The 22,595-nt window shown below is 38.7% G+C and overlaps 1 protein-coding gene across 1 annotated transcript in view; it reads left to right on the forward strand.

Moving 5' to 3' along the window:
• The window catches only part of RTF1 (RTF1 homolog, Paf1/RNA polymerase II complex component), a 28,870-nt gene extending 16,475 nt beyond the window's left edge, over window positions 1–12,395 (forward strand). Inside the window, exons 7-18 of the mRNA XM_032690725.1 lie at window positions 735–870; window positions 1,469–1,646; window positions 2,560–2,642; window positions 2,981–3,068; window positions 3,155–3,262; window positions 3,862–3,939; window positions 5,139–5,260; window positions 5,648–5,705; window positions 6,266–6,343; window positions 7,421–7,516; window positions 7,813–7,924; window positions 9,600–12,395. Coding sequence (XP_032546616.1) covers window positions 735–870; window positions 1,469–1,646; window positions 2,560–2,642; window positions 2,981–3,068; window positions 3,155–3,262; window positions 3,862–3,939; window positions 5,139–5,260; window positions 5,648–5,705; window positions 6,266–6,343; window positions 7,421–7,516; window positions 7,813–7,924; window positions 9,600–9,706 — 1,244 coding nt within the window. The 3' untranslated portion in view covers window positions 9,707–12,395. The remainder of the gene's footprint in view (window positions 1–734; window positions 871–1,468; window positions 1,647–2,559; window positions 2,643–2,980; window positions 3,069–3,154; window positions 3,263–3,861; window positions 3,940–5,138; window positions 5,261–5,647; window positions 5,706–6,265; window positions 6,344–7,420; window positions 7,517–7,812; window positions 7,925–9,599) is intronic.
• The last annotated feature ends 10,200 nt before the right edge of the window (window positions 12,396–22,595 follow it).

Here is a 22,595-nt window from a genome sequence, read left to right on the forward strand (position 1 = left end):
ACAGTTTCAAATTAATGGAACAGTCCCACATCTTGGAGTGGATGAATTCTGCGTCTATGTTTTCCTTGGTCTTTTGGCCAACATGACCACGTAGGATGTTGTTCAGCACCACTGATGCTGTATTCCTCATCCCAACCCCTCCCTGGAATGGCCTAAAAACAAAGCAAACTTTCATCACAGTCCACTGAATGGCTCTTAGTAATGTTCAGTTAATGTATTTGAATTGGTCACTTAGATTCAGTTATTTAATCTCTGAAACATCCAAACTGTATTTATTGTACTTGTGCTACCTTGTCTACGTTTGCTTGTTTCTTCGATGGCACATCATCTTGTCCATCTTGCCACTGACTTTTGATGCAACCCTTTTTGTTACTCTGCTGGGTTTTATTGTGATCTTCTCCAAACATTTTTTTCTTTTTCCTTACAAAATAACAGTGCGTTGTCTGATAATATTTTTATCTTGTATATCCAGTTGTTACACCCAATTTGAATGTGCAATCAAGTTAGGAGACTGAAGATAAGTATAACTGAGATTTAAGATGCTTTTAAATACTTTGTGTATATTCAAAGAGAGAAATCAATGCTTAATTTATCAGTGGATTTGAACGTGTGCCACTTGTATCCAGCACAAGATTAATAGCCTCTTGGATTTTTTTTAATCACCTTTCATCTCTTAAAGGAAGCTTTCATAAAATATTTACAGCTTGCTTTTCTTTTCTCTGTCCTTCCCCCAGCTGAACTGCTTGCAAAAAAACAGCCATTAAAAACTAGTGAAGTATACTCTGATGATGAAGAAGAGGAGGAGGATGATAAGTCTAGTGAGAAAAGTGATCGTTCATCCAGGTCGTCATCTTCTGATGAAGAGGAAGAGTAAGTAGTTATCTAGTGTTGGACTATGATTAGTTATGTGGTCAAAAACTGAGACCCACTTTAGGTAGACACATGCTGTGTTAGAGGATTGTTTGGGGCAGTTCAGTGTCTCTAGTGTTTTTGCCTCTAGGGACAATTGCATTGCGCAGATTTGAGTCCTTATCACTATATCATGTTTCATGGGACTCATTTACCTTAGATGAGTTTGCAACTTCAGTTCCCTTCTATTACCTTTAGCCCAGATTATCCTGTTGTTTACAGATTTGTTTAGTTGTATAGTTTAGCAGCTGCAGTACCCTGGCATGTATCAGGGCAGAGATATGTGCTGGCTTATCTTAAAGCATTAATCTGTAAACTGCCTTAGTGCGTACCTTTCTGCTTTTTGGTAGGAGGGGCAGTAGGTAACAAGTCTGGGACTTCACATTAAGCCTTTATCGTGAATGCTAAATTCACACCCTTACAGTCAACTAGTGATGATGAATCATTCCTTTTACTGGTAATTTAAATAGCACTCATGCTGCACCTTACTCATAACCCCTTTTTTGGTGATTATGCCTCTACTTTTTTCTTTATTCCCTCTCACCTTTCCCCAAATCAGGAAAGAAGAAATTCCTCCTAAGTCCCAGCCGGTGTCCTTGCCTGAAGAACTGAACCGAGTACGGTTATCGCGACACAAGCTGGAACGCTGGTGTCATATGCCCTTCTTTGCCAAGACAGTCACTGGCTGCTTTGTCCGTATTGGCATTGGCAATCACAACAGTAAACCTGTTTATCGGGTGAGTTTAGCTCTGAGGCATTTAGTTCTTTTTTTAGTGCTGTAATATAATACCTCCAGCTTATCAGTTCTCAAGCACCTGTGATTGTTTGATTGACTGATATAAAAAGATTGCTTAGAACTAGAAAATGTAATTGTTGCCAAAGAAGTGGAGGAGACTGGTTTAAGAATAAATAGATCGATGGGACCAGCTAGGGGAAGAGATACATTTGGTGAGAGGGAAAGGGAGCACTGACAAAGCCTGTTCTCCTGGCTTTCATTCATGTTGTCTTGTCTCATCATTTGTATTGCAAACTAGAGTTCTGGACTCTACTCCAACCAAGTAAGGATGAGTAACATTCACTCCTCATTTCTGGGACCATTCCCAAGTTATTATGTGGGCTGGATTCAATTTTTTTTTTACAAAGGTTTTCTAGTACATCAGTTTGCCTTCAGGAGAGAAGGTGATTGAGAACACAGTTTTTTCTGTTTTATTGCTATAAGCATAGGATGCAATAGTATTCTCTAAAATTGCATTAAAAAGGCCCCCAGAAGGGCTGTGTTTAGTATGTGAGCAGCATTGGTGTATGTAATTTGGGGCACACATTAACCTAAACCAATCTTAACTGAAAGGGAAATAGGAAAAGCAGGAGAGTGTACACTATTTGATCAGGAAGATAGAGCTGAGAAGAAGAAAAACTGCATCAGGCATCGAGATGGTATAATTTTTTAACTCAAAGATGATGTATGAAGCAACTAATTCAGTACCTGATAACTTACACTGAAGAGTCTTACTTTCCTTGATCTGTTTAGAATTGTTAGATTAAGGTTTTTATCTCTAATAAAAAGGCTTGAATATGCCAGATATATTCCAGGAACACAAAAAAAAACCCCTCTTGCATCCTTCCTCACGTGTATTTTACTGTGTGATATAGGTTGCTGAAATAACTGGTGTGGTAGAGACTGCAAAGGTTTACCAGCTTGGTGGCACACGGACAAACAAAGGACTACAGTTGCGGTAAGATACTAGAGTAATCCTCTCTAGTTCGTGAATCAGTGTCCTTTTCATAGCAAATAATGTTGTGTGTGGTTTGGAGATGAGAACTAAGAAGCAGACTGGGCCCTGTCATGCTACTTACTGCTGGAGTGTTGGGGTTGGGTTTATTTGTGGCTTTTTTTCTCCTTGTGCACAATGGAAATTATTAAAAAAAAAAGAAAGGTCTCATGCAGGGAGTTATGAGTGTATTGAAATCTGGTTTTCTGGTTTCGGGCTTTTTTAATCAGTTTACGTCTATAGATCCGAGATCACCGCTTTCCATTATCCGAAAGGGATGTTTTCACACTTTCTTGTTGCAGGCACGGCAGTGATTCACGTGTGTTTCGTTTGGAGTTTGTCTCAAATCAGGAATTTACTGAAAGTGAATTTATGAAGTGGAAGGAAGCAGTAAGTTTGCCAGACTTTAGTTTCTTTTTAACAACCTTCTGCCAAGCATACTTTAAGTGGAAAGTAACTTGGTCTCTTGTGTTTAGATGTTCTCTGCTGGGATGCAGCTACCCACACTAGATGAAATAAACAAGAAGGAAGTGTCCATCAAAGAAGCCCTCAACTACAAGTTTAATGATCAGGACATTGAAGAGGTAAACAGTGCATTGTAGTGAGGCTATGTCAGTGCTTAAAAGTGACAGAAGCTCATGGAGTAGAGCACTAGCTGGTACAAAGCAAAAGGATCATGGTATTAGCTTTCTAATAAGGAAATAAAAGGCTCAAAATGAAGTTTAATAACTGGATAGAGTAGCCCGATGATCCTACTGTTGTTTGGTGCACACTCCTGGGTTTTTTCATCCTTTGTGCCCCTTTACTTCCTCTTGAACTTTTGTTGTGAAGCTCTGAACTCCTAACCCTACTATGGCAACTTAGTTCTCAAGTTCTGAAAAACTGACAGTGTCATGATATTTGCATTTATAACAGCTTCTGCAGTTTAATACTTGCTTAATACTGACCACAGGTGATTAGCATCAGATTTATGTAGGTCATAAGTGAGAAGAATGGATCTGTAACTCATTACCAAAGACAAAAATTAAAAAAAAAAAAAAAGCATCAGGGAAAGAGCATAAGTAAAATTCTGTGGCAGTAAGTACATTTCTTAGGTGATACTGATCTGTTTCTTCTAGTGTCCAAGTATTGAAATAAAGATTTCATATTTGCATATTTATGCTGTTTCCTTTGCATCTTATAGATTGTGAAAGAGAAGGAAAGGTTCAGAAAAGCACCTCCAAATTATGCCATGAAGAAAACTCAGCTATTAAAGGAGAAGGTGAGAGATGAGATGATGCCTGCAAGCTTAATACACTCTTTGATTTTGAAGAACTGGAGCTTGTCTGGATTTTGGTGGTAGTCAGCAGTAGGCTTGACTTTAACTATGCAGCTAAAAGGTGGATCTCAAGGTTTACTGCTGGTTTCAGAACACTCAGAACCCAGTTAGAGCTATTGCATTCTTTTTTTAAGAGTAATTGCTAACAATTACAGCCGTCTCTTTTTGTGTCCTTTAAACAAGATCTTAAGCTGTTCTTCCTCAGAAACTTTTCCGTTTTTCCTTTGGTGTTTTTTTTTGTCTTTTGGTTGTTGTTTTTTTTTTTTTAGAGTACCCCATAATAACATCGATTTCCTGTGCTTATTTTAAAATGGGAAAATAAGGTTGTGTTGCTAATTTTTTTTCCAGGGGTAACTGCATTGTCACTTTATGGCCAGCAATTTATATTAAAAAAAAAAAAAAAGTGACTGAAAGATGTACTTGCCACTGAACTGTTTTACATGTAGTCCTCCTAGAACAAATACACCTAACAGTGCTAAAATGCCAAAACCAAGAAATGAAGAAACCAAGCAGTCTTAAATATCTTGGAAGATAAAGATAGACGTTTTGTTTTTCTTCATGCAGTCCTTTTTCAAGATGTTCATGCTTCGTATCCAGGAAAAACAAAGAGTTTGTATTAATCTGCATTCCTTGGCTTAATTGTTTTATTTGGTCACCGTTTTACTACGCGCAAATATGTAAATAATTGGTTTCCCATTGCAGGAGGGTGCAATTTCTTTTTTTGTCACCAGGTGGCAAAATAAACTCGTGTCGTGTTAGGGCACTCTCCAGTTCCCTGAAATAAGTGGCAACTGACAGTTGCTGACAATACTTCTTTTCTTGAGCTGGTAAAGAGTGATGTTAAATTTTAATGAAACCTGTAACTTAAATAATCTAACTTGCTTGCCCTCCTCATTCTGGGACTGGTGGTCCTACATCTTCCTTTGTTTAAGGGATTTCAGAGGTTTTCAGAGTTCTTCAGAATAAGAAGTCCAGTGCCTTGAGATGTGAGGAGAGTGTAGCTCTTTACTGTATTTGTACCTTGCAGAGAAGAACATTTGCAACTGCCATAGGGTTAGCTGTCTGATTCACGGGTACATCCCTTGTTACTTAGACTAATTCTATGGTAGAGTAGTGCTTAACAAGTCACTGTTTGGTTGAAGGCTATGGCTGAGGACTTGGGAGACCAAGATAAGGCCAAGCAGATTCAAGATCAGCTTAATGAACTTGAAGAGAGAGCAGAGGCCCTGGATCGTCAACGAACAAAAAATATTTCTGCAATCAGGTAAGAAGCAGATACTGGAAATTTTTTTCTTAAATAGTATCAATCAAAATATTTAGAAAAGAGAAACTAATGCAGAAGCAAATTAACTGCAGGATTTTGTCACTTCTTTCCTGTACAATGTGTTAATGAAATGGGTATTGTGATAGCTTTGTTAGTGCTTGTCTACCTTCACTTTCTCGTAGCTGTCAATCGGTTAAAACTGTTGAAAATCTAAACTCTCTTCAGCATAACCCCAGTAGCGGTTGTATTGCAATAAGAATAATTTGCAATCAGGATGAAGCTGTAAGAATGCTTTCGTTGCATTGTTGTGCTTTGTTGTGTAGGGATTGATAAATGACAGTCACTTTCTTTTTGTTTCCCTCACCCTCCTTTTTTTCCATTCTGCAGTTACATCAACCAGAGAAACAGGGAGTGGAATATCGTTGAGTCTGAGAAGGCTCTTGTGGTAAATAGCACTGAAGTAATACTTTTGTACAAGTAGAGGTGAAATGATGCGAACAGGGATAATTGCATGGTGAAGTTACTAATTTTTTTTCTAAAGTTCTGTAGAATTTTTAATATAGGCAAATGACATGATTTTAAAGGACATTACTTTATCCTTTTGTTCACATCAATTATCAGCAGATTAGTGACTGTCATAGTGACTTGATGCATTTTGTATGGGAAAGAACTCGGAAAAGATACTTCACAGAATAAAACAGTGAAGGAGATATTAAATTCTCCTCAGTGATACTTTTATTAAGGAGAGGTTAAGCTTGTTAAGAAATGATTAAGTATTGACTATCCTGAGAGTTGTGTGCCAATTTTCTGTGTTGAATTCGATAAGGACAGTTTTGCCCTGTGAAGCAGGGTTAAAATCTTTCTAATCTGTAATGCTGTTGCTAATTTTCCTCTGATCTTGGCATTGTATTTAGATGGTGAGTGCTTGCATGGATGGGGTGCTGTGAGAGGATTTACCAGGGAGCAAATAGCTAACTGCAAAACCATGTGCTTTTTCTTCTTCAGGCTGAAAGTCACAGCATGAAAAATCAACAAATGGACCCCTTTACTAGGCGGCAGTGTAAGCCCACAATAGTGTCTAATGTGAGTGTAATACTTAAGTTCAATTGAGGCCATTTGCAAAAAACTAGAAACCAGTGTATAATGCAGAGAGTAAGAGGGAAAATTCCCAACTGTGCCATATGCTGTTAACGCTCTGGATACCAGTGTGATATATAGTTGAGTGAGATCCTGGTCTCAATTTTTTTATTGATGTGAAGTGTGAAGGACGTAAGTGATGTGGGTATGTACTGCAGAAGCAACCATGATTTAGGCTTCTTTAGTGAGTTCTTCTGTGCAGAATTACTCAGATTTAGTTAGCACTTGGAAGACAGTTTGCTTTAGGTGTGAGTTTCACTTCTAATTAGCAGAAACTTTCCTGAAAGATTGGTGAAAGGAGAGAGGAGAGTAGATATTTTGGGCTGTGATAGATTAAGTAATTCAACACAAACTTCCCATGTGATACTGTGGCAAAACCTGTTACTGCAGTCCCTAGATATATAACTGATGAACAGCAAGTTAACCAACTCCTGAGTAATCTGCCCTTGCTGAGACCTGTTTTGGAATATTAGATGGTTCTGGTATTGGTACTTTAAAAAAAACTGGTAAACTTGGCTCTTGTCAGTCTCCACAAACCAGCAAGGGAATAGAAAAGAAATTCTATTGCAGGGCTTGAATTAAACAATTTTTTCTGAAATTGAAAAGTATCATAACTGAGTAGCTTTATTATGGTGGAGAAATATGTATAGAAAATAGTCTTCTAAAGATTTCTTCTCTCTAGTAGTGTTTCAGCCAGAACTGTAAGCAATACACCTAACAATAGCATTAAGAGTAGTCACAGAAACAAACTATACCAATAGGAAATGTATTTCTCATTTTTTCAAAGAAAAACTTTCTGAAGGATGATTTTCAGTTTGTTACTATCAGATGCATTACACAGGTATCAAGATGATTTAATTTGTCTCTGAGATCCTGAAGGCTGAGTGAACTAATATACAGTCTTGTATGGTTTTAGATTCATGGATATGAGCACTGTTTTAACAAAATTTAGTTCTAGGTTTTGCCAATTTAAATGCAATGGTTTCTTATTTTTATATTTTCCCGAATATTTCCCCTTTACAGTCCAGAGATCCTGCTGTCCAAGCTGCCATCCTTGCCCAGCTAAATGCAAAATATGGATCTGGTGTATTACCAGATGCTCCAAAAGACATGAGTAAGGCAAGTTTCCATTTCTGTCTATATTATGTTCCTCACAGTCACCCTTTTACTCTGTGAAGCTTATGACTAATGGCAAGTATGCATGCTTCAGTTCTAGAAAATGGTATCCCGAAGACCATTATCATAGAAAAGCAACAACTTTTTCTTTTTCTTTCTTGGGAAAAAAAAAGTAAGTTTCTCTAGCAGTATGAAAGCTAAACTAAGTATGTTTGTGACAGAAGAGGGAAAACAACATTTTTATCTTTGTTTATCTGGGCAGGTCAGGGTTGGAGACTTACCTGTAGTTTCTATTTCAGGGTCAAGGAAAAGATAAAGATGTGAACTCTAAATCAGCCAGTGACCTCTCAGAAGATCTTTTCAAAGTGCATGACTTTGATGTAAAGATTGATCTTCAGGTTCCTAGTTCAGGTAGGTGTTCCAGCTGAGTTCGGGGAGGTGACTGTCCGTCTCATTACAGTAGAGCTCACTTCTTCCAGAATAATTCTTTCAAAATTATCAGTGAGCTTTTGAGAATGGGAGCAAGGATTCTGTTTGTCATCTTGGCAAGTATCTTGAACTGAGGCAGGGATGTGTGATAGTGACATCCATTGAGAAAACAAGAACAACTGTATTGTGTTAGACTGAAAACCTCAATATCTCCATATCCTCACTTCAAAAGCCTAAGGAGATAATGACTGTTTTCTGATATATTCTTCCAGTTTACATTATCTATGACTTACGTAATCTCTGGGTGTTGTATTTAATAAGTCTTGACAGCTACCTTGATACTTAGTTGATTTGTCTAATTACTTTTGAGGATGGATAAGCTTTGGGTGTCTGTGATGTTCTGTTCCATAGTCTGTGTATGCTGTAGGGATAAAGTATGTTTACTTGATTTTGAACCTGCTACTTTACCAAGTTGCTGTTCCCTAACTTAGGTATTGCAGATGGTATTCCAAGCTAAATTTTAGAGGAATGAAAACACTGGCCAGGGAGTGAAGATACAGACGGAAACTTGCTGACTCTTCCTCTTTGTGATCTTGACTTTGACAGCCCGTGTGGCAAGAGCAGTTTAGTGTCATAGAACCGTTCTGAAAAGACCCTTAAGATCATAGAGTCCAACTGTTAGCCCAACACTGCCAAGTCCACCTCTAAACCACATCCCCATGTACCACATCTACACGTCTTTCGAATGCCTCCAAGGCACTCAACCACTTCCTTGAGCAGCCTGTTCCAGTGCTTGACAACCTTCTTGGTGAAGAAATTTTCCTAACAATCCAATCTAAACCTCCCTTAGTGCAACTTTAAGGCCATTTCCTTGTGTCCTATGAAGTTGTTTTACAGCAAAGGGAAAGCATGGGAGTATACTATGCAATTTGACACACTGGGTTTATTATTTATTTCATTACTTGAAGGATTACATCTGAAGTCTTTTAGAGGAAAATAATTTACGAATTATTATAAGAATGCACAAAGACTTAAAACCTTGTCAAGAGGGGAGAGTAGGAGTAGTTGTCTTTCCAAACTAGGTCAAGACTGCAGACTACAGAATGAGGTAGGATGCCAAGAATAGGAGACTCCGTGAAGGAGATAGTGAGAGTTAGCAAGCAGGTGAGGGTTAGGCATTGAAGGACACTGAAAAGAGAAGGATGAGACACACAGTTTTCCTTAGACAGAGCACCATCTTCTTTCTTAACGGAGAAACATGGAGATTTGTTAAAATGTGTATTGTAGACATGGATAGGAAATTTGACTTTGCCTGCTTACTTCCTGTATCTTTGTGCTTGTAATTATGGGATAATGATTTACCAAAGATTCCAGAACTGAGCCTGAAAGCTGTTTATACTGTGACTTTAGAGTGCTATAGTTTTCTTAAGAAATGAAAGTATACTTATCAACAGAAAGTTGGATTAACAAACAGAATCAAAATTGCATGAGCTGTGTCTCTGAAGATAAGCTCCCTGTATTATTAACTGAAGTTCTAACCTGATGTATACTAGAGAAATCAAACATGATTTTGTGGTAAAGTTATCAACAAAAGCAGCAAGTAAAAATCTGTAGTTTTCATGTATTTGAGTCCTCACTCTTTTCTTATCCCCTACAGAATCTAAGGCACTGGCCATCACCTCCAAGGCTCCTCCAGCAAAAGATGGTGCCCCGCGGCGATCATTGAACTTGGAGGACTACAAAAAGAGACGGGGGCTTATTTGAGCATGCCCACTCTGCTGCTTCTGATCCTGCATGCTCCATGATGATGTCCTACCTTTTCTTCCTCCCTTTTCAGTTCTCCCTTCTGGGTTGGAGCAGCAATGGAGCTGGGAAGAGACTCTTTAAAACTGCCAGTCATCTGTAACATAAACCATTCAACTATTTACTGTATAGATCTCCCTTCTTGCCCTTTCCTCCTGCTCCCCTCACAAATGTGGATCTGTGCTATTTGGGGTTTTCCCATTTCTTTTAGTTTGAGTTTTGTTTTTATTTTGTTGATGCAGCTCGTTGGTCCACTCTGTGTTCAGTATTAGCCTGAGGTCTGGATTTCCATAGGAATCTCTTCGCAGTCACAGAATCAGCACTTGGTGATCTCCCCTTACATACCACCACAGGCACAGTGAATAAACATTGGCGCAAGACCTTTGTGGCTGGAAGGTCATCTGCACTTTCTTCCTCTTCTTCTTCCTCCTTCATCCTAGCTTTGGAGAAGGGAATCTTCAAAAACTGGCCTAGGTTCAAAGTGTAAATTTTTTGGGAGGGTTGTGTGACTTTTTTTCAGGTGTTTTTTATCATTTTTAAGCTGCAGTACTATTTGTATCCGTCTGTCACAGTTCTTTACGGCTGTTTTGAATTTCTACCAGCTGTACTTGAGCATCTGAAATTGCAAGAAAGAAACTCATTAAATGTGATTCTTCTTACTAAAACGGCTTGGCTGATATAGCTGTTTAACTTCATGTTCCCTTTTTTAATTACACTTAACTGATGAGAAAGAGGTACACACAGCTCTTAATGTGGGACTTGTCATCCATAGCACATCCGGAGTCTCCAGCTGTAACTGGGTGAGGTAGCTTTTTGTGGGATGACGCTGGGGTGCTCATCAGTTGGGCTTTAATTTCTTCTCCAGGCCTTCAGTATTACGTATTTGTTAAGTCATCATGTCTTCACTGGGCTCCAGTTCACTTTGTTTTTTGCTTTATGAACCATTTAAATAGGGCTTCTACAAACAAACAAAATTTAAAAAAAAAAGTAAAATTAAAAAATCATATTGTGTGGAAGGGGAAGGACATAATAGAAAGATCAGTGGGTAATGTATGAGAAGTAGCTGATGCACATTCTTCATGTATAAACTGGTACAAGTGGAGTGCACAAGAATTTTATGGCTTTATGGAATATTTGACTGGACACAAGTTGACAGCTAAATTATCACTCAGGTGTTTTAAAAAAAAAAATCAAGTGTAAATATAAGCAAAATTTAACAAAGAACTTTTCCAGACAAGATACAACTGAATATATGAAACTAAGAACTAAATTAAAAGAGAATTAGAAGTCTGAAATGTTAGAGGCCCTCGTTCAGGTAAGCGTGCAAGCACGTGTTTGTTCCTGCTCAGGACAGTACGTATATAATAACTTCAGCACTGAACTGGATAGGAATGTTTCTGGGGGACCCTGAAGAGGGAAAATGCTGATGCTCTTCTTGTGTCAGAGCATTACTGTTTTTCTGAAATCATACACTGGTTACGTTTAAACCTGTGTTTGATACTTTCTTGTTGGATTCTTAATGAAACTTTAATCTAGTTCTTATTTAACTTTCTCTTCCTTTTTTTTAACAGTAGCTTTAAAGAAACATCATGTAATTGTGTGCAGATTGATTCTACAAACTGTGTATAAAAAAAAACCTACAAAGCAGCTCTTGCCTACCATGTAAACAAATAATTAGGAATATTTCAGTACTTATTTACTGAATAATCCATAGTTCTAGGACACGTGGATTATTCTGTAAATATGTAATCATAGACTGCTTTATTTGATGGCCTATTTTAGCAGCTTCTCTGGAGTTGTAGTAGGCTCTCACATATATGTACTTTTAACTTTTTAAGATTGAATTTATGGAATCTACAGTCATAACTTCATAGGAAACATTGTGATTCACTGTGTAGATATGCATTTGATATGATTTTGGTTTTTTCAACGGCTTCAGTGATGTTACAGATTTGTAATAAAAAAAATCTAAACTTACTTTGCAATAGCCAGTTTTCAAAATAATCACTCTCCAATGCTTTGCAGAAATAATTGCCAAATAGAGCAATTCAGGAGTTGATTTTTCCACAGAAATGTCTCAGAGTTCTGAGATGCAGTGAAAAGTCTCTAAAGGTAAAGTTAACTGAAATACAATATTTTAATATGTTTGGCCTTCATGTATTGGTTTTAGTTAACTTCTGCATTTGGTAACACAAGAATAATCTGTACTAGAGCCAAAATGTGAATGAGACCCCATACAGTGTTGCAAGTAACTTTTAGTAGAGATAACCGAAACAGAGGAGATGCAGTGAGTTTAGGATGCCAATCTTAATGATGGACTGTGTCCTAGTTATCTGCAACTATGAAACTACCACTTACCCTCTCAAAGTCTCTGGATTTTACTGAAATGCTGTTTTTTAAGAGAGGTAACAGTAAATTATCATGCAAACCTCTTATATTGAGAATAATACATGAAGAAAGTATTCTTGAATAGTTACAGAATTGTATGAAAGCTGTAATCCTTTTTCCTTTAAGTGCATGTAAAGGTGAGTGACTACACCTCCCACTTGTTAGAGAGGGAGAGATTTGTTTACTTTGTTTTGTTGGTGTCGTAGCATAGTTCATCACAATTGTACAGACTTCTATAAATAAAATTGGTTTGTTGGTTTAATAAGGTTGATTGTTTATCCCTTGATCTGAGGTGCTAAGGGTTTCCTCTCTGGAATTTGTTTTTTTAGAAACTGACACTTCTCAATCTGGATGATTATATTTAATACCAGTACTGTAAAAAAGAAAGCCCCCTCTTTTGCAAGAGGAGCTGTTAACTCCTGATCACTCTCTAACATCTAGAGTTGGTCCTTATCACTAGAATCAAACGGAGTCTCTTGGAAGGTCAGTTCATTTGCACCTCTGCTGCATCTCACTTAAAACACAGACTTTGCTTATCTTGTAGAAATCCAGACTACTTTTGTAATCAAAGATGGTATGGCATATAGCTGAACTTAAGCTACTGAATGAGGTGAAACAAGACTGTCCTCAGGGGATGCTTGGTGGGAGGATGAGACACAACAAGCATACCTTGAAACAGGATAAGTTCTTCCAAGATATAAGGAAAAAAAATCACCTTTAGGACAGTTAGACAGTGCTCTAGGTTTCCCAGAGAGAGTTTTCTGTCTTCATTTTGAGGTTTTCAAGAGAATGTTAGATTAAGCCATGAGTAATGTGATCCAACCATGTAGCTTACCCAGCTTTGAGCAGGAGGGTGGACTGGGGACCTCCCTGAGCTCCTCTCTGACCTGAATTATCCTATGATTCTATAAGTAATTTCATATTGTTTTCTCCAGTTTTTGTCTGTCTGCCCTGCAAGTACTACCCCCTCCCCATCCCCTTTCTGACATGCAGACTACATGTAGCACATAGAATTTGTCTCACAGACATAGTGGCTTATGATGGGTATTTCCCAACACACACATCCTTTCCGAGACTCCCTGGTTGTAGACACCTATAGAATTCCTGTGAGGGTTGTCTGTGAAACAGAATTGTCCCTACAGATTAACCACTGAACAGGCTGGAAGACTGAGCCTTTTACAAGGTAGAGTGAAGAGCTGTTTTAAGAAAAATGATAGGGGTTACCCAAGTTGCCAAACAGGACTTGGCTATTTGCAAATGAGGATTATAGGCTATTAATTTAGTTATGGTTTGGCTTCCCTATACAGTCCATGCATAAGTTTCTTAATTTTTATCTTTTAATTGAATTGAAAATGTTAAGAGCAGTTCTGCTACCATAGCCCACTGCTGATGTGGACAGTGACTCTCCTTGGGAAAAACCTGGAATTTATCAAGTGGTTCTTCCTAAATTCTGCATCCTGCATTCCAGTAGTCTGTGGGTTATAAAGTGTATTTTTTTGTAGAGCAAATAATTTATCTGAGTGTGATTAGATTGAGTAGGTCAATTGGGAAATTAGTGGTTACTCACAAGAATGCTTGCAGGCAACATCCCTGACTTAATTGCATGTGCATAAATTACTGTGGATTCTGCACAAATTTGTTTGGTTTTAGTAAATGTATATAATTTTGCTATATGAGAGCTATGTTTTTTGAGTACTGTTCTAGAGAAATTATAGTAGGTCAGTGCAGAAACCCATGATTACAGCAAAGGAGAAAGGGAAGAAATCGACTGGAAAAAAAACACTTGATGGAAGTCTCAGGTCGATTTCCTAAATCTCACTAATTCTCAAGTAAAAATTTTACATTTTCTCAGTCTTCCTGGGGCAGGTTTTTGTTTGTTATTAAACCTGTGTCAGTTTGTTCTACAGAAAATACAAGGTTGGGTAGGGTAATAAATCACACTGCAGATGAGTAACTTTGTCAACTTGTTAAAGACTATTTTAGACAAGGTTCATAAATATAGCTTAATGCTAAATGAGCATTGGAATGGAAGCAAAGAATACAGGTTATTTTCTGGCAAGAGTATATATGTACAATGACCAAAATACATCAAATCTTTGGGAAGTTTGGATTTATGTCTCAGTGGGTTGGAGGAAGGGGCAGTAGAGTAGAAGATTACAGGCTGAGAGTGATCTGCCTTTGTAAATGGCATGAAGAAGATCACTATGCCTTGTTTCACTGCACCTGCTTCAGGAAAGAAATTCAAAATATCTCCACTTGAGAGCGGGGAAGGAGAAATCTCAATGGTTGTAAAATATGGCACTAAATTAAACAGATAAAATTTTACTGAAATTTGTGATGGTTATGACTTTGAGCTTTATGAAAGCACCATTCTTCAATCATTTGTTTGCTCTCCTTCGTGACTGGACAAATGTGCAATTGCCAGATACCCCACCTGGTGCTCCAAAGTACTTGCCTTGAGTGCAACAGTGTAAATGGTGTGTACTTGGTCCCTTCTCTGTAGTTCTTCCTGGTGGTCTATCTGCCAACAGGTAACTTGCTTCCGTTATTTTTCAAGGTTAAATGGCTGCGCAAAAGCTCAACTTCTAAAACTAGATGTGTGGCATTCAGTTTTTAGGCTCTTTACTGGAAGCAGTGGTGGAGGACTACAAGCTGATGCAAGGAAACAGTCTGAACACCAGTGACTTGGCAGCTGATGATGCATGGCCGTTTTCTGAGGTGGCAGTTCTAGTGAAGCCTTTGCTGCTTACCTGTACCAGGTATTTCTCATCTTATTCAAGCAACAACTGACTTTTTGTGCTGATTGATGGTATGGCAATTAGAAAAAAATTGTTTCTCGTATCCCAAATATGCTTTAGAAGATTACTAGGAAAAATTACAGCTTTTCCGAAGAATAGCACTAATGCAGTGTTTTTTCTGGCTGCAGTTAGCACAAACACAAGCTAAACAGATGGTTTAATATTGTAGACTTCCTTGATCTACCTGACTGGAAAAAGCAGATCATATACAACATAAACACTTAAAAGAAAAAGACAAACTTTTGTTTCATGCTTTGCTCTTGAAGACTTACCAGCCATAAAAAACTGAGAGGAGTGATTCTTTGTATAATGAAGCTCTCCCCTTTTAATTATTATAATGGACTAAGGAGGCAAACTGATTTTCCTCTCTTAAGGTAAACTTGAACATTTGAATAAATGGTGTTGTCATCTGAAAAGAACTAGGTGAATTTCAAACACAAAGCAGTAATTTTCAATTTTGAATCAGGATTACTTGATTATTAACTTGATTATTAATTTTTATTTCCATTCCAAACTTCCACAATATTTTCCCAAATGATCAAAGACAGGAAGTTGAAGATAGCAAAGTATGATGGCAAAAACTGAATTTAAATGTAAGTTGAGTAGCATTTTGTAAAATTCCCGTCTAGCTCTGCTCCTGCTAAAGGATCTGCTACAAAGAATTTGGCAATTTAGCTTAGCAACCAAAGTCTGGAAGTGGGAATGAACTAATGTAACAGCAGGGGTTATAAAATCTTTAACAAAAACTTTCACTTTAAGCTAAAATCCCTTTGCTGCTTAGCAATGAAGAGTTTTTAATTTTACAGCATTAATGTTACAGAATGTACTCCTGGGTTTCCTGTCGCTGTTCCTTGCCTGTTTCAGCTTGCACAATCTGTTCACAGCAGCTAGTACTCTTCCAGAGGCAGATAAGAGTACAGAGAAAAAAAATATGTTTATAAATTGTATCTTGAAACATTTTACGGTTGAATGCTCAGAAGCCTGAAAACATACAATCCCAAATATTATATTATGGCCTATTTAGCCAGTGTTACAGTGGATGGGAAGATGCTGTGGGAGGCAGTGAAACTGGATAGAGTCCTCATGAGGGATATTTTTATTCCCAGGTGACCTGAATTGCAAAGTCACAGGGCAAGACTGTTATGTGGTTTGTTTTGTGGATTGTTTTGTGTTACTTACTGAAAGGTGATATGGAGTTCTTTGTAGACTGCCATACACTAAAGTTTTGACTGCTTGGCAGACACAGCCTGGGTAGTTCTTCTGGTCTTGTGCTCTTCAGGAAGTGATGCATAATGGGATCCACTGTAATCTATCATGAAGTGAGTCATCACCTACGACACATTTGTTGATGCCTGGTTAATAGTAATAACCATTAGTTATTAGTATAAAATTAGAGAGCATTTAAATTCTGAAGGCTGCTTATTGCCTCTTTCTTTTGTTTTTCTCTGTTTCTGCTCATGAACTTCCACCTTGAACAAATTCTTCATTTTATCACACCTTGCATATTTATATGGTATATTAATTCCCTTTGCTGCTGTCCCTTTTCAAAGGGAATAATGATGATAGAAACTTGGAGATAGAAACTAAGCTGCATTCATTCCTAAAAGATTTTATGATAACCCATTTGTTGGGCTGTATTTACATATGGTATGTCTCAGCTAACACTGTTCTTCAAAGTCCTTGGGTATTTATGACCTGACTTCTTGGGCACAATAGCAGATGGCCACAGCAAAACAGTAGATGTTTTTTCAAATGTTAAAATAGGGCTGAATTGAAGTGGGAGTTTGACAGAAGTACAACAAATGTGATCTGAACCCAGCTTTGAAAAGAGGGGCTGACTGAGTGGGTTGTCACAGAGCAAATGGTCCAGGCTGCAGGAAAGTATTTCTAAGTCTTGGTCTAAATATGGGCTTTCTCAAAACACACTGTGCTGAGGTGAAGTGGCAACAACAGAAACCAGGAAGGAGATATAGCAATGTTATTGCTTGAACAACTTTTCTGAATGTTGCTTGAACAACCTTTCTGAGTGAGGGGCTCAGAGCAAAGGTCTGGGGTGCTGGAACAATGTGAAGGCTTCTAATGTTGCTGGGACTGTGGTGCCTGGGGAGCAAAGAGAATGAAAGGCAGTGCCTCAAAGGCTGGCCCATTCAAACCTGGGAACTGTGCCTCTGAAGCAGGGCCTGGCTCCACCTGTGGTCCCTTGACTTGCCTTTTCAATCCCCTGAGCTCAGGAGAGTAAGGAGGCAATGTTGCTACTGAGCATGCTGAATAAGTCCCACAGCTCAGCAGTGTCTCATAAGCACCCTTCTCCAAATGCCTTCACTGGCTCTTTGACACAAGCTTGCAATAACACAGCTGTACTTGATTTGGTTCTGGAAAAAATGTGCCAAAGTTTCTTTATAAAACAATATACTTATATATTTCTATTCTTAATTTATTACATTGACTGAAAATTAATCCTGTGGAAAAAACAACATAGTGTTGTAGAAAGTCATTCAGCGTTAAAAAGAACTGTTTTGTCAAGTTCAGGAAGGCAAAGCACTGTTCAGCCATGACAGGGAGCTATGGTAACCATCCACTTGAGCAAGCACATAAAAACATGCTACTTTTTGCAAGTAGACTGAGCCACAGAATTTGACCAATCTCCTTTTAATGAATTAGCGATCAAGCTATTGTTACAATTCTGGGTACTTTTTTAGCTCTAACATTGAGCAAGGATGGCAAAAGCTGAGTTTCATGAGGCATTTCTCTTGGTGTGGGAGGACTAAGTCTGCAGTCTTTGGATGCGAGTGAAATTGTTTGATTTGCTTGCCTGGTTTTGGAAAGAGCTACTGGCTCACTGTCTGAATGGGCTGAGATCGTGCTCCAGCTTACACCTGATAAAACGTTTACATGTTCTTTTTTGTCTCATTGATCCCAGACTTTATGTTCAGACAGGAACAAAGCTAAGACAAAATGTGATTTGCTCAAATAGGTAGTACCTGCATTATCAAGAAAAAAGAGAAGGAGCACTTACTTGTAATGGTAGAACACTTAAGGTGAAATTTCTTGTTCCGGGTAATAGCAAACCATGAGGCTACAGGGCTAACTTAGATGAGATGTGAGCACTGAATTTAGTTTCCAGGAATTAAACACAGACACTCTTGAAGCTGGTAATCAGGCTGGAGAGACAAGGGTTTTGTAGAATAGTCTCTTTTTGGTCTTGAAATTGATTTGGGATTCATTTAAAACAGAAGAAAGCTTGCAAGGATCTCTCTGAAAAAGTAAAAATTTCCTGGTGGGACAGACATAATAAGCTATAATAAGCTTTACTTTATTACTTATCTGACCAGGCAGTAAAAGATTGATTTATCTCTTTTCTGTCATGGGACAGAAAGTTTAACAATAAAATTGTATGGTGAGGGAGAAATATATTAGGTTTTTTAACAGCTTCCCAACAGGACAGACTTATAAATCCTGCAAACCTGTCCAGTGAAGAAGCAAAGATCCTGGGTAGGGAACGACTTCCACAAGAAAGCAGTTAGACTGTCAGAAGTTTTGCCAGGGAATACTCCATTGCTTCTTTAGAGGGAAAAGCAGCATTCTTCTTGTGGGTGGGGGAGGGCTTCAGTTGGAGCTGCCAGGCTGAGTCTAATCAGATATCCCTTTGGGCCGTTATCCTGTCTCAAACAACAGCGAGTGTGGGATCATAAGGACAATGGCGTAAGACACGGGACACTTTCCCTTTGATAGTATCTTAACATCCACAGTTCAGGGACATCCTGAGCCAGAGGTTGTTTTGAAACTATTGTTATGCTCAGTAACCACCTAGCAGACCTAGCCCCTTTCTATTTGTTCACAAACTCTTTTGGAACCAAGAGAAGACTAAAGTGGCAGAAAACACTAAATTTTTTACAACCAATAGAAGCTGAGAGACCTGGAGAGGAGTCTCTGAGATTCACTGGTCAAGAGATCATTGGAGGAGGAAGAAGGGTCAAGGAGAAACTGTGATGGTCTTCAACACATCCAAATTTTGCAGAGGAATTGTGCAGTGGGTGTGATTGTACACTTTAAAGTAGCTGACTTGGTGCTAAAGACCTTGATTTTTTTATTTTTCCAAGCAATGAATAGGTGAAGAGGAGCTAAGAGTGATACTGGAGGAAACAGTACGTTTTTGGTGAGCAGATGTCAGCGATACTTTTCAAAGCCTTCACTTTTTATTGGATCAAGACAAACTGCAATATGAGAAGTTGGTGGGAGCAAGGCACCTGCCCAACCATCACCCCTCTAAGCTGGCTGGCTGCTGGCATGTGCTCCTTGCTGAGGTGCAAGCAGAACCAATACAGGGTTTTTGCTGGTGTGGAGCAAAAAGCATCATTCCTTTGGTAGGCAGCCATGTTCTCAATCTCCTCTGCTGCCAGGATTCAGCTGGCTAAGCCGTGCTGTCCTGAAAAAAGGTTGGGAGAAACTGCTATAATGTCTGTCAGATGCTGTACCCATGACTTTACCATCTTTCTTAATTCAATGACAAGATAATGCTGTTTGGGACTTGTCAACCCAAAAAGACTTTAGGACAACATATGATCCTCTCTCTTGCTTCTGATCCCTTTTCTGGGATATACTTTTCTAATTACAGCAAATATTGACTATATGCCTTCATTTTTATGGCTCTCTGCTGTTTATCCCCACCCTACTAATTATCTTTAATTGTTAATGAGATGCTGACTCCTGCCTCTAATCTCTATGGCCAACTTAAAACATCTTTCAGACAAGCTCCTTCATGTTTTCTACCATGCTGCTTCTCAGGCTTTGGAGGTACTTTATGTAAATACTCTCAAGGGTCTTCATTCATCTGTTTCTTCTACAGAACCCCAGTTGCCCACTCTGCCACCTCCAGCCATACATCCTTCCAATTCTGTTCATGTCCCAACCTGTCAGGCTCAGCCTTCTCCCCCAGCTCAGTCCTGGGCAGTGCACCATGGCCATCCAGAAGGAGAAAGCAGCAGAGATTTTTTTTTCCATTATGTTATTAAGGTCACATTTAGTGGTAGGTGCCAGTGCAGCACCGGGTCCTGCAGTCTTATTTTGGGCTGCAAGTCAAGATTTTCCAATAGGCTATTAAAAGTGAAATCATGTTCCAGTCTGGGACAGAGGTACAGACTCGCTGCCATTTGGTTTTTCATCCTGCCAGTTGGCAAACATTGCTGCTGAGTTTGTTAATACCTGGTACAGCTTTTTTTTCCTTTGCTTTAGTTCTTCTGTCTAAAGATAAGGTCAGGAGAAGAGATTAGTTGCAGAAGAGAAGGTAACACAGAGCAAATAAAGCACAGACCTGTCTTGAGAACAGATATGGGGGGAAAAGCAGAAAACTTAATCCTCTGTGACAAACCATGGTAATTTAAAGCAGAGAGGAAAATCTTTGCAAATCCAGCAGCATTTCCTGATCCTTTAGTACCTGTGGAGCCATTGTCACAGCCTATATGTAAAGGGCTGAAGGCTAAAAGAAAGCAGATTTGCCAGCTCAAGTGTTTGACTGTTCAGTAGAAGCTCATGTCCCACTGTAACATTCACTACTACATCAGGGGCAAATACAGGGCCTTGAGACAAGATGCCACACGTGCCTCAGGCATGTTTTGTGGAGTTTAAGGGTGCATCTCAGAGCAGAGAATAATGAATTGCTGTTTCCTGTCACTGACAACTTTAAGCAGCTCAGTTCTGTGCAAATGCAGCAGGATAAGAAAATCATAAAATAATTTAGGTTGGAAAAGACATCTAAGATAGAGTCCAACTGTTAACCCAGCAGTACCAAGTCCACCACTAAACCATGTCCCTATTTGCCACATCCATGTTTTTTGAACACTTCTAGGGATGGTGATTCTACCATTTCCCTAGGTATTCTGTTCCAATGCTTGACCACTCTTTCAGTGAAGAAACTTTTACTAATACCCTGATCGCCCCTGGCACAACCTGAGGCTGTTTCCTCTTGTCCTAGCACTTGTTACCTGTGAGAAGAGACTGACTCCCACCTCACTACAGCAGTCTTACAGGTAGTTGTAAGAGAGTTATAAGCTCCTCTGAGCCTCTTTTTCTCCACACTAAACACCCTCAGCTGCTCCTTGTAGGACTTACTTTCTAGATGCTTCACCAGCTCTGTTGCCTTTCTCTGGACGTGCTCCAGCACCTCAGTGTCCTTCTTGTAGGCGGTCCAAAACTGAACACAGGGTTCAAGGTGTGGCCCCACCATGCCAGATACAGAGGAACAATCACTACATTAGTCTTGCTGGCTACACTGATGCTGATAACAAGCCAGGATACCATTGGCCTTCTTGGCCACCTGGGCACACTGTTGGCTCATATTGAGCCAGATGTTAAACAGCACCTCTAGGTCCTTTTCCACTGGGCAACTTTCCAGCCACTTCCCCCAGCCTGAAGAACTGCATGGGGTTGTTGTGACCCAAGTGCAGGACATGACACTTCACCTTGTTGAACGTCATACAATTAACCTCAGCCCATAGGTTGATCTCTCTGCAGAGCCTTCTTGCCCTCCAGCAGATCAATACTCCCATCCAACTTGGTGTTGTCTGAAAACTGACTGAGGGGGCACTTGATCCCCTCATTCAGGTCATCAATAAAGGTATTAAAGAGCACTGGCCTCCTGAAATGTTCAGGAGTGCTATTTTTTAATTTAACTGTTCTTTTAATGTGTTTGAAAAGGAAACTCAGCTATAAGTCTAAAAAGTGTTCCATATGAGAAGTTTATATGTGTATACTGGATTTTTGGAATATTTCTTTTCTCATCTTCCATAAAGATAATAATTGTATTGCATTCCACATCTTTTCTCCTTCCACAAAACCTTTCTTCAAACCTGAGATTTTTGTAAGGATGTTTGAAAATTTAATTTTATAAAGAAAAATGGGATAAATAAATCACTGTGGGTTTTTTGGTAGTTCTTTTACAATTTTATTAAAAAGTTATCCTCTCTCCATATGACATATTTTTCCACTTTAAAATTATGTGCAGCACACATTCTCTTTTCCTCTTAGGAATAAATAAGTACAGAAATGAACTGATTAAAATGTTCTTCTTTTTCCAAAATCTCAGAATGTTTTTAAAGGGGGTACAAGAAAGTATAATCTCTAGATCTTATTGGCATAGGCACTGATAGTATAGACCAGGTGAGTTCATTTTTCAAATACCACTCAAATAGGTAACGAACATACAGGTTAATTTCGAAGATACTGATCTCTTGTCTGCTAATGTCAATCCAGTTTGGAGCAAACAAATATTTCCAACATATCTAACATTCTACCAGCACAAACAAGTCCATAGAACAACTCTTGTAAAAAGTGTCCAGTCAGTGTCACAGGAAGGGCACAATGACTTGATCCCTTTACTCTGTTCAATACTTGAGAATTTTTATTGAGGTATTTATCATCTGAATGAAGAAAGCAAATGTCTTCTGTGAATATATTTTATGTGACTCCAATATATGAGTTATTTGATTGCTCTTACAATTCCAGTACTTCCTTGCATTAATCATAGGCATCTTTGGGGGACAGAGGGCATTGTCCAATGCAATAATGAAACTTACCTGTGGCATTCTGTGGCCTTGGAAGACAGTGCTGTCCATTCAAATTCCGGGTGCTTTTCTTCAGTAGTGCTTTAACGTGTCCATTAACGTTAT

Source organism: Chiroxiphia lanceolata, chromosome 6 (assembly GCF_009829145.1).
Source record: "Chiroxiphia lanceolata isolate bChiLan1 chromosome 6, bChiLan1.pri, whole genome shotgun sequence".
Classification (NCBI taxonomy): domain Eukaryota; kingdom Metazoa; phylum Chordata; class Aves; order Passeriformes; family Pipridae; genus Chiroxiphia; species Chiroxiphia lanceolata.